The sequence below is a fragment of the Nylanderia fulva genome, unplaced genomic scaffold (assembly GCF_048542155.1).
Source record: "Nylanderia fulva isolate GAGA-0341 unplaced genomic scaffold, ASM4854215v1 Scaffold161, whole genome shotgun sequence".
NCBI lineage: Eukaryota > Metazoa > Arthropoda > Insecta > Hymenoptera > Formicidae > Nylanderia > Nylanderia fulva.
The window spans coordinates 246,092-258,640 of NW_028189846.1; the positions used below are offsets into that span (position 1 = coordinate 246,092).

General features: G+C 31.0%; 1 protein-coding gene across 1 annotated transcript; it reads left to right on the forward strand.

Annotated features, from left to right (window-relative positions):
• Nucleotides 1-502: 502 nt before the first annotated feature.
• On the forward strand, nucleotides 503-12,322 carry LOC146723897 (uncharacterized). Its single transcript, XM_085480951.1, has 3 exons — nucleotides 503-732; nucleotides 6,579-7,243; nucleotides 11,103-12,322. Exons 1-3 carry the CDS (start codon nucleotides 503-505, stop codon nucleotides 12,320-12,322), a joined length of 2,115 nt encoding a protein of 704 aa, XP_085337077.1.
• Nucleotides 12,323-12,549: the final 227 nt, after the last annotated feature.

Below are 12,549 nucleotides of genomic sequence, written 5' to 3' on the forward strand. Positions count from 1 at the left end.
TGTGACAAGCAAGATACGATAAGAGAGTACTTCTCAATGGGACGCCACTCAAACATCGACTTTTTCTATCTCTGTCAAACATACGCGAGAATACCAAAACATCTTATACGCGACAACGCGAACCTGCTAATTTTATTTAAATAGAACGCTACCAATTTAAAGCACATGTACAACGATCACGTGAATACATACATGTCGTATGAGGATTTCAGTGAGTTATGTCATACTTGTTGGCAGCTAAAGTATGGATTCCTAGTGATAGACAAGGACAGCTCGCTTACGAACGGGCGATACAGAAAAAGATTTAACGAGTTCGTGATACCGCAAAACCATTAGTCTTTGCCGATAGTCTGTTGAAAGGGGATGAAAACGTTTACTCTAGGGAGTGCTGCTGACATAGCTGATAATATTCGTGAGCGTGAAAAGATTGCCGAGGAGATGACGAAGACGGCTGAATTAATCCGCAAGAAACATCGTATTCTGAAGGCTGGAAAGATCGATGATGATATCGCAGTCAAGACTCACTTTAAACTTATTATCGATCCGCTACAAAAGATTGCCGACAACGCGACGATTTTTGGTGAAAAACGAGCCTGACACTGACAACGTGAAGATCGAGACCGTCAAGCGATATAAGGAGGAGGAAACATCGAAAAAGAGAAAACATAAAACTTTACCCATCAAGCGGTATAAAGAGAAGGAAGAGGAAGAAACACCGAAAAAGAGAAAACGGTAAAATGCACGTCGGGATATTCTGCGAAATATTTCAAAGCCATAGGACCAGGCCCGTAACCAGCCTATTATATCAGGGGGGGGGGGGCAAATAAAATCCCAAATAGGGCAGTCTCAAAAACTTTTTTCTAATGCACAAAAAATACATTATTTTTTATTATTTATTAAATATCGATAAAATATAAAATATAGCAGTAATATATATATAATTACAATTAAGTAAATATCAATATTTTATAATAATTGTAATTTTCGAGCTCTCTTGTTGAAAATTCGTAAGAAAACATTTATATCGATTGCTTCAGTTTTCTTTTTTTCAAAAGGTAATATTGTTAGATTAGCTTCTCGACCAAACAACATAACTTGTCTGTGTAGCGTTAGCACTCTATTTATAGTACTAAACGAGGCTTCACAAGTGGTTGAACTACAACCAAAAACTGTAATTGCAGCAAGCAAATTGTATGTGTCTTTAAAAGCAACTTTTTGGTGAAATAATTCGGAAAAATAATCTTTCTTTTTTATATTATTTTCTTGAAAAAATTTTTTACACATACAAGTTCTTTTTTGCACAGAACTTTAATATTAAATTTTTTAAGTTTTTGTACTTATAGTTCATTTATATCATCAAAATCGAAATTATAAATTTGATCTATAACATTAATTAAACTATTATTACTGAAAAATCGGGTATTCATCTCGTTAATGACTAGATAATATTTCAAAATAAATTTGTTGATAATTGTTGATTGATCTGTTACTATATAAACCAGAACTTTCCATTAAAACAAAGTTTGAAAATCGATTTAAATTTATTTTTCTTTTTGAAATACGATTATTATCAGTCTCATCAGCATTAGGAAGTAAATCAGTACATTCTTTCATGACTTGTTCAAATATTGTGTCAGAACGATAATCCTTAATACAAGAATATACGGAATGTATTAGAGGTAAAGCAGTTGCTAGACCATTTTCTCTTGTTTGTAAAAGCTTATCTGCAGGCTCGATTGTTTGTAGTAATTTTAATATGGCACATAAAATAAATCTAAATTCTGGTTAAAAAAGATAAACACTTAGCAGAATGTGTTAAAATAATCCCGGAAAATGTTACTTACACATCACCTCTCATTCAGAATGATATAATTAATATTATGGCTAAATGTGTAAAAGAACAAATATCAAAAGAAATAAACACTGCTGACATTCCATTTTACTGTATTATGGTAGATGGGACAAGGGATAGAAATAATAGGGAAGCAATTTCTATTGTGTTACGTTACATTAAAAATAGTATTCCGAAAGAATCTCTGTTAAGCATTGAGGAAGCTGTCAGTCTGAAAGCTGAATATTTATCAGAATTAATTTTACAAGTATTAAGAGAAAATAATATAAATTGTGACATCTAAACATTCTGGTTTTCATAACCGTTAATAAACCATTACATTCGACAACTGTATTGCCATCTAATTCATTGCAATTAGTTAAACTGTTGCTTAACGCTTCGATCATTTTACTATAATTATTATGTATTACTTGTACAACATGAAGATGACCTGTCCATCGCTGTTCTAATAATCGAGTGGTTGTATTACCAGTATAAAATGACTGAAATTTAAAAGTACTAAAAATTTTGTGAACTAATTTACAATAATCAAAAAACTGTTGTACTTTAAATATACGTGATACGAGAGCAATAATAATCAAATGCAATTGATGATTAAAACAATGAACATAAGGAATACTACGATTTAATTTTTGTTGAATTAAAGTTTGTATTCCACCTTTATGGTCACTCATTACTGCAGCACTATCATAACACTGATTTAACATATGTTCACAATTTATATTATTTTCTCTTAATACTTGTAAAATTAATTCTGATAAATATTCAGCTTTCAGACTGACAGCTTCCTCAATGCTTAACAGAGATTCTTTCGGAATACTATTTTTAATGTAACGTAACACAATAGAAATTGCTTCCCTATTATTTCTATCCCTTGTCCCATCTACCATAATACAGTAAAATGGAATGTCAGCAGTGTTTATTTCTTTTGATATTTGTTCTTTTACACATTTAGCCATAATATTAATTATATCATTCTGAATGAGAGGTGATGTGTAAGTAACATTTTCCGGGATTATTTTAACACATTCTGCTAAGTGTTTATCTTTTTTAATTGTGTACTGAAATAGCGCTTGAAATAAACCTGACTCAGATTTTTCATCTTTTTTTATAACTACCGCGTAGAGGTAATTCTTGTATAACTAAGAACTTAATAATATCAAATATAGAAGAAATATAATAACGATGTTTTTCTAAAACAGATTCATTAACCAAAGTAGAAATTTTTTTATTTTTGCCGCAACGTTGCTGCTGCTCAGTCCATTTACTCATACATATTTTGTGTGCTTGAGAGGAATCATGTTTATAAAAACTTTCTTTCTGCTTGTCTAATGCCGTTTTCCATTGAGGAAAGCCTGTTTTTGTAAAAGTAGTTTTTTTACTGTCAATCGTCCCAAAAACACAAGAATAGCAAAAGCAAACATCTTTTTCGGGACAATATTCAAGCCATTTGAACAAATCAAACCACTGACTACGAAAACTTCTATCATCAGTTTTTGGATAATTTTTTTAAAATGATGCGATTAATTTTACTTTCATTAAATGGTGGATATTCATAAATGTTACGTTTATCTGTAAAAATCACAAGAATATTACACAATTAGAAAAAATTAAAAAATACTTTTATACAGATCGTATTAACCCTTTAATGGCCACGGCTTTCCCAGAAGAGATAAGTTTTACATTGAGATAGTTCTAAGGGTTTTTGAGGTCGTTGATTACAAATTTGAAGTCAAAATAGCAAAATTCAAAATGGCGGATACAAAAAAAATTTAGTCAAATTTGAGTGTAAATTGCTTTTTTGGGGTTTTTAAAAAGACGAGAACAATTATTAATAAGAATGCCAAAATAAGAATACAAATTTACAAATTGTTATTGATTCTGAGTAATTCTAAGAACTGAGAATATATATATATTTTTTTTCCTACTTACATTTATATACATTATCATACTAAGCGACAAATGCAATTATTCATTTATACATATACTATTTTATTGAAAAACATGCACACATGATCATATACACAATTATTTAGCCTACATTATATTTAGAACTGTAAAAAGATCTTGAATGTAATGAACTATAGATTGCTCACACTTTTATTATACATATAAATTATTACACGTATTTATTATAATATAATAAAATTATAATTTTTTTATATTCTTTTTATAGTCTAATAAAAATTCAAGTTTATAATTTGCAATAATTCAATGATTTTACAACAAATTATGCAATTATTTTTAACTATTTAAAAATTCGATTTTTTGACAATTTTAAAGAATTGTATTTTATTGAAAATATTAAGTTTAAAAACAAATACAATTTTTTACATGTAGGGTAAACCTTCCTCTTTAAAATAAGCTAAGGAACAAGTCAATATGACCATTTGTTTAAAAGTTATGATTTTTTTTTGTAAGTGGGACATATATGTCCCATGGCCATTAAAGGGTTAAATAATTAAGAAATAATTCAGTAAAAGTGATACCTGATGCATTTTTCTGTGATATACATGATATACTGGGTTTATATATTGACGATGCTGAAATACTGGAATTGGATTTTTCACAATTAGAAAGTAAAGAACTGTGAGAATCTTCATTTGACGCATCTCCATCGTTTTTCGATTTTGCTTTAAAACTTTTTAACCACTTCTCCATAATTTTTAAAACAATATTGTTTAAAAATGGCACACGATGACAATTTTGCACTATTATTACCGCAATTCTATACAAGAATAAGTCTGTTAGAACCTTGCGCATACATGTAAAAGATCGCGTTTGTGTGCGTCTGCACGGTCTGGCAGCGACCGGAAAGTGACAACTGAAGTCTTTACTCTAAACAAATGCCTATACGTATGCGTGGAGAGAAAATGGCTTGGACGGCAAGTTATCGAAAGTCTACTGTATATCACTGTTAGATAGGCAGTTGTCTGCATAGAATCGCAGTAATAAAAATTAAGTTCTGCGCACAATTTCATAATTAAACATATGCAGAGCATTAGAGCAGAACCAAGTCTTATTATAAAAAATTTTAAATTATTATTTAAATATATCAAATTAAAAATTTTAAAATATCTCCACGCGCTGTAGTATAAGATATGTATATATATATATATATATATATATATATATATATATATAAGATAAAAATTATCAAGGTAAGATAAAAATTTGTCAGGGGGGGGGGGAAATAAAGTTGTTAAGGGGGGGCGTTGCCCCCATTTGCCCCCCCCCTTCCTGGTTACGGGACTGCATTGTTGGACGCTTTATTACCGATAACTTCTACACTGAAAAGCGTACAACCTGTGATACCCAAAACACTCATAGACAAAAATGTTTTCGAAACCACGCGCAACCCGCTCGAAACATCCATTCGAAACAGATTAGAATAGCTGGAAGGTCAAGAAATGTTGTGAGAACATTTGGGGCCATTAGGATAAAAGTACATGGGCGCTCTCCTCGGTAGTGATGAAAAAAGGATTGATCATGTGTACGAAATCTATTTCGATAAGAATGAAATGTCCCTTGGCAACAAGAGATTCTACATTGACAGAGATGACGCTATAATCATAGGCAACGTGCGGTACATTGGAACGTCAGGATTGCACGAGTTGATCTTCAAGAAAATTCCCAATGACATCGTTTACCAGAACGATTTGCAAAAATACAAAAGCATATTCCCAGCTAGTCAAGAGTGATAAAATCACGTTTCGTTAAAGCTTTGCGGCAAAGTTTGCTTTAATTTTAACAACAATTTTCTGGCAAACATTTGCCTTGCTTCGTCTTGTCTAAATATTTCGAACAAATTAACGGCAAAACTTTTTGTTATATGATGCTGCAATTAACAGAGAAAAGTTTGTTCGTAAATTTTACTTATAGAAGAGAGCAAATGATGGTATCATGGTGAAAATACAAACTTTACGTCAATAATAGCAAATCTTGTGATACACGATATAAAGCAAATTTGTGACAAAAACAGAGCAAATCTTGCCATGCACGGTATAACAAACAATTTGCGAAAAAAATAGAGCAAAGTTAACTCTGATACGATAAGACGCAATATTCATGCAAATAACAGAGCAAACCTTGCTGATTATGGCGTGATAGCAAATTTGTGGCAAAAATAGAGCAAAGATTTGTTCTGGCATGATGAGACGCAAAATTTACGCAAATAACAGAGCAAACCTTGTCGTGCATGGCGTAGTCATGTGTCACATACGTTTGCGCGCTTTTAATGCGCGTTACTACGCTTGCGCGAATTTTTGTCCTGTAACCTCCAGCACTGTTCCCGCGTTCTTCTGAATTCAACCACCGTGAGTGCTACCATACGTGCCGCAAGGTTATCACAAAGGTTATAATTCTAGAAGCTTTCCACATTTTTGAGACGAGCTTCCAAGTTCTAAGTGCCGCAAGGTATCGCAGAAGATTAGAAGATTTTTCAGGCGAGTATAAAATCAGTTAAATATTCTGTTTCGCGTAAATCTTTCCACCGGTTGTCTGCGAGACAACAAAGGCGAATTACTTTGGAAATTAAAAATACTTTACATTCAAATGTTTCACAAGATCCTGTTACGCACAAACAGTTGGATAATGCTGCTTTCTTTCACGTTGCTGATTCTTTTCGGACAGACAATAAAGTTTCTTTTACGGACAATATTGCTAATAATATCTACAATATTACAGATACCAATAATATCGATAATGCGAATATATTGTCTAATAGTAATGACAGTGAAGATTCCACTTCCTCATCTCTCAGTTTTTCTTCCATTGAAGAAACATTTCAAGATCGTTTAGCCGCGTGTTTTGTCAATAATAATTTTACACATGTTCAAAGTAATAATCGTTTATCTGTTCTTCGAACACACACATGCTTCTCTTCGTTACCAAAAGATGTTAGAATTCTTTTAAAAACTCCACGAACACCTGTTGTTGTATCTGAAGTAGATCCAGGAAAATATATTTATTTCTCTCTTAAGGCAGAAATTGTTAAAACATTATCACGTCTTCCTTCGGCATCTGTACTATATGAATTAGAAATCGATTTTAATACAGATGGATGTAGTTTAGATAGAGTAGGAAGTAATCACATCTGGCCAATTCAATGTAGACTTGCAAATGTTAAATATACAAGGCCAATAGTAATTGGAATATATAGTGGCGTTGAAAAACCACATGATCCTAACTTATTTTTTGAAAAATTTGTTACCGATGTTAACAATATAATAAGTAACGGTGGTATAGATTTTGCTAGTAATAAGATACCAATACGTTTAAGGTGTTTTATAGCCGATGCACCAGCTCGTGCTTTTGTTCTTAATCACAGAGGTCATACATCTGGAAATCCTAGTTCAAAGTGCAAAGTTTCTAGTTTGCGATGTGAAGGCAGATAATCTCTAAAAACTCACCTTTAAAAAAAGGTAAAAAAAGGCGACCAGTTAAGGGCACGCCATTAACAAAAATTATCCATTGCAAACCCATGTAGAATCCTATCCTATTGCAAACCCATGTAGAATCCTATGAAAAATTAATCATTGCAAACCCATGTAAAATCCTAGGCAAAATTAACCATTGCAAACCCATGTAGAATCGTACCCATTGCAAACCTATGTAGAATCCTATGAAAAATTAACCATTGCAAACTCATGTAGAATCCTATGAAAAATTAACCATTGCAAACCCATGTAGAATTGTATTAAAAATTATCCATTGCAAACTTATGTAGAATCCTACATTGCAAACCCATGTACAATAGAATTGTATGAAAAATTATCGATTATAAACCCATGTACAATCGTAACAAAAGTAATGAAATAAAAAAAAAAATTGCGCCAAGTGAAAGTAGAAACTTGTACCAGTGGAAAATTAAAGTTGCAGACATATATAGAGTCGTATAATAAATCAGTAAAAATTTAAATTTGCAAATGTAGAATCGTACCATAAAAAAACTTATCTTTTAAAAAAAAAGATAAACAAGATACCAAGTCCATGCGCCATGTGAAAAAGAAATAAAAAAATTTTAGTTAAAAAAACTGGGCGCGCTGCTAAGTTTCAAAATTACAATGCACCTTAAAGTAACATTAATTAATTTAAACACAAAACATATTTTAACTGTAATGAGTTTAAAAGTAACAATTTAATTTTAATATTGTTAGAATATTATTTAGCAGCGCTCCCAGTTTTTTTAACTAAAATTTTTTTATTTCTTTTTCACATGGCGCATGGACTTGGCATCTTGTTTATCTTTTTTTTAAAAGATAAGTTTTTTTATGGTACGATTCTACATTTGCAAATTTAAATTTTTACTGATTTATTATACGACTCTATATATGTCTGCAACTTTAATTTTCCACTGGTACAAGTTTCTACTTTCACTTGGCGCAATTTTTTTTTTTATTTCATTACTTTTGTTACGATTGTACATGGGTTTATAATCGATAATTTTTCATACAATTCTATTGTACATGGGTTTGCAATGTAGGATTCTACATAAGTTTGCAATGGATAATTTTTAATACAATTCTACATGGGTTTGCAATGGTTAATTTTTCATAGGATTCTACATGAGTTTGCAATGGTTAATTTTTCATAGGATTCTACATAGGTTTGCAATGGGTACGATTCTACATGGGTTTGCAATGGTTAATTTTGCCTAGGATTTTACATGGGTTTGCAATGATTAATTTTTCATAGGATTCTACATGGGTTTGCAATAGGATAGGATTCTACATGGGTTTGCAATGGATAATTTTTGTTAATGGCGTGCCCTTAACTGGTCGCCTTTTTTTACCTTTTTTTAAAGGTGAGTTTTTAGAGATTATATCATTCATTTTTGTATATTTTTATGACCGGAATAGAACAATTATTAAACATGTTTATCTAAACTTCTTTGCTTAAAATGATGTGTACAATCATATCCTAGAATCCTGATCATTCCTCCTAAAGCACCCTATTTATATAAATTTACCCATATGTGTGTGTGTGTGCGTGTGTGTGTGTGTGTGTGTGTGTGTGTACTAATGTCGAGCATTTTTTATACATTTTCTATTAAATTTAGATAAAAGTTGCAAGATTTCGAAAAAGAAAAAGTTGACACAGACTTTTTCCTAAACGACGGTTTTCAAGGTTATTTAAAGGTCACTTATATTTTCAAAATAGAATTACCTTAATTTTTCTCATATAAATCGATTCCTCGCAATATTTACTATAAAAAGTTGTAAAGGTATAATTTTTACATAATCTTACATAAACTTCGAAATATTACAAATATTTTATTTTATGAAATATTTCAGTTTATGTAAAATTATGTTAACTATCTTTTAAATTATTAACTTTTAGCCATCTTACCCTTACAACCTTTTATAGTGAATATTGCAACAAATTGGTTTATATATATAATATATATATAACATCAGTTATTATTAATTGATGTTTACATTTATTTTTAGACTTACTAGAGCTCAAATGCTCCACATTTTTTGCAAAAACTGTTTATTCTACAGATTTCAAATATGCTTTTAAATGATGATTGAATATTTCCTTTTTTTAATTATTTTTATTATTATTTTTCAATCTCAATCAACTTTTATAACTTTATGCCAGCACGATACAAATACATGTGTCTTTATTTTTTTTATTATTTTCATTATTATTTTTCAATCTCAATCAACTTCTATAATCTTATGCCAGCAGGATACAAATGCATGTATGTCTTTATTATTGTATCAACTCTTGTCTTTTCCATGTAACCATGTCTTTATAGTTTGAATTATCCCTTCATCTTCTCAATCTTTCGCAGAGATTTAATTAATTAAATACACTTCACACGAAATAAAGTTTGCTGGAAGTTATACAGCAAACGATAACTGTAAAAACATGATTACGTGAAAAGAACAAGAGTTGGTACAGTAAAGGCAAGTAAGTAAGTACATGTAATGTATCGTATTGGCATAACGCTATATCCGCGGAGCAGATAATGTGGCTGTAGAGGTAGTCTGCAGTGCAGCTAATGTGGACGTAGATGTTGATTGAGATAATTGTCTAATATAAAATAGAATTTCAAAATTTAGTTTAAAAAGCTGTTGCATATATAAATAAAGTTTATTTTTTCTAAATTTGGTATATGTTTAATTAATTAATTTTTTAAGTCTATGTTTAATAAATTTTTTAAGTCTGTATTCAATAATTTTATTCATTTGATAAATACATGTATGTCTTTATTTTGATATGTTTAATATAATTAGAAATTCATTATTAATTAGATATGTAAACTATAAATTCATATATAATATTTGAAAATATATGTGAATATTTAAATTTTTATCTTCTCCTTCCTCTCCTTCAATCTCTTTAATATCAATATGTGTATGTGTGTACACGCGCGCACATTTGTACGTATTTATTTAATTATTGGATAGTTGAGAGTACTTAATTGATAAAAAATTATGACAATAATAATCCTTTTGTTTTTTTTTCTTATTATTTACTCAGATTTTTTTGTCTATCTTATAAGATAAACACTTTAGAGATTGAATATTTCAAGTAAACTAATTGTAAGTAAATTTCACATTAATGCATATAGATGTTTAATCATGAATGTACTAAATAAGTACACAAGACGAACAGTGAGTGAGTGAGTGAGAATGAGAGTGTGTGTGTGTGTGTTTGTGTGTGTGTGTGTGTGTGTGTGTGTGTGCGCGCGCGCGTGTGTGTGTGTGTGTGTGTGTGAGAGAGAGAGAGAGAGAGAGAGAGAGAGAGAGTGAGTTAGCCAACATAACCCCGCACGCTGCCGATTTGGCGGAGCGCCACTATCGCCATCTGTTGTAAAACGTGCGAGATGGACAAAATTACCACTACATGCATCTTGCATGTGTTGTGTACGTGTGATATATGTGTGCGCATGTGTTGTATACGTGTGAATACGTGTAACACGATACTACTATGTATGCGTGGTCGATGATGATAATGATGATAATAATGATGACGGGGACGTTTCTTAATAGAAATTTTTCATATTTCGACTTTGCATTTATATATCTCTGCTTACAAATCACGTAGAGCAGAAATAAAGACACTTTTATTATATAATTCGAACTCAATCTATCGATTAAGTCTAGTATAAACTCGATTGCTTCAGCCATTATTGAGGATTCGAAATATTATAAAGACTCAAATGTCCGACTCGCGTTAAGATACACGGTGTCTCCGCTACGCCCTTAACTGGTCGCGAGACACTACCGTGTCTCTTGATATACATTTGGTGGTATTAATCATCTTCTTCGAACAAATGAAGAATATCTAAGGTGTATAGATGAAGATCATCACAAAGATGGCAAAAGTCCATTGTCAATGTTACCCATAGGTATGGTTTCACAAGTTCTCTTTGAATATATGCATCTAATATGTTTGGGCGTTATGAAGAAACTTTTATCTGCATGGATATGTGGTAAATATACACGTTTCTCAAAATTACCAGCAAGATCCATCGCTGTAATATCTCAAAGATTAGATAATCTTAAATCATATTGTCCATCAGATTTTGCAAGACGTCCTAGAACAATTAATCAATTTTCTAAATACAAGGCTACAGAATTTCGTCAATTTTTGTTGTATACAGGTCCAGTAGTAACATACGGTCTTCTGAATCAACAAGTATATACTCATGTTTTGTTTTTGCATACTGCCATAAGAATATTGATTTCTACTTCGCCATCACAAGCATATTTAAACTTTGCTGAGATTGCTCTACAAAAATTTGTTCCGCGATGTGAGAATCTGTATGGTTCAGCATTCATTTCATATAATGTGCATGGTCTTCTTCATCTCACAAATGACGTGAGGCAATTAGGTCCTCTTGATTCATTTTCTGCTTTTCCTTATGAACATAATATGCCACTTTTCAGAAAATATTGTAGAAAATCTAATTTTCCTTTTCAACAATTTTTCAATAGAATATCAGAGATGGAAGCTTGTGAAACAAATTTGCATTGTAGTCAAACTTATTTTTCCAAACTCACTGATTCTTCTACGCAAGTATTTTCAGCGCATAATAAAGGTCCTCTTCCGCCTAATATTAATCAAAACAACTGTCAGTATCGGAAATTGATATTCAACAGAATTTTGCTGAGTTTGGATACACGAGATAATTGCTGTATTTTACATGACGGATCAATTTGCCTCATTGTCAATATCTTCATGGACAAAACCAAATATTATCTGGTTGTAAAAAAATTTCAAAAGGTTTCATTTTATGATATTGGCATTTTGTCCTCAGCACTTCAAATTTTTAAGTGTTCTGCAATAAGTAGTGACATTTTTTGTATCCAAATAAATGAGGTACGCTTTAAATGTTATAAAATGCTTTATTGGAGTGGTTCATCAATAGGTAACAGTAGTAGTGATGAAAATGAGTCAAAAGTTAGCAATGAGTATGTAGTTAGTGCAATTGTACATACAGATGATCTGTAAAAAAATAAAAACGTTTATAGCTGTTCCCTTAGATATAATTTACAGGAAGAAGAACAATCTTCAGGATGACTAACAGAATACAGGTTAGTATAATTGAGTCATATAATTTTCACTCAGTTTAATTATAATGGCAATAATAACTGAATTTTTCAAATATTTTAGATGCTCTCTATATTTCTGCGCTTAAAGAAAATAAAAACAGGAATCATACTTAAAACAAATACAAA

Coding starts and splice junctions, on each gene's coding strand:
- LOC146723897 (XM_085480951.1), top strand. CDS start 503: ATGATATCGCAGTCAAGACTCACTTTAAACTTATTATCGATCCGCTAC. Junction 733..6,578: donor ACACCGAAAAAGAGAAAACG/GTAAAATGCACG, acceptor ATTGTCTAATAG/TAATGACAGTGAAGATTCCA. Junction 7,244..11,102: donor TAGTTTGCGATGTGAAGGCA/GATAATCTCTAA, acceptor ACCGTGTCTCTT/GATATACATTTGGTGGTATT.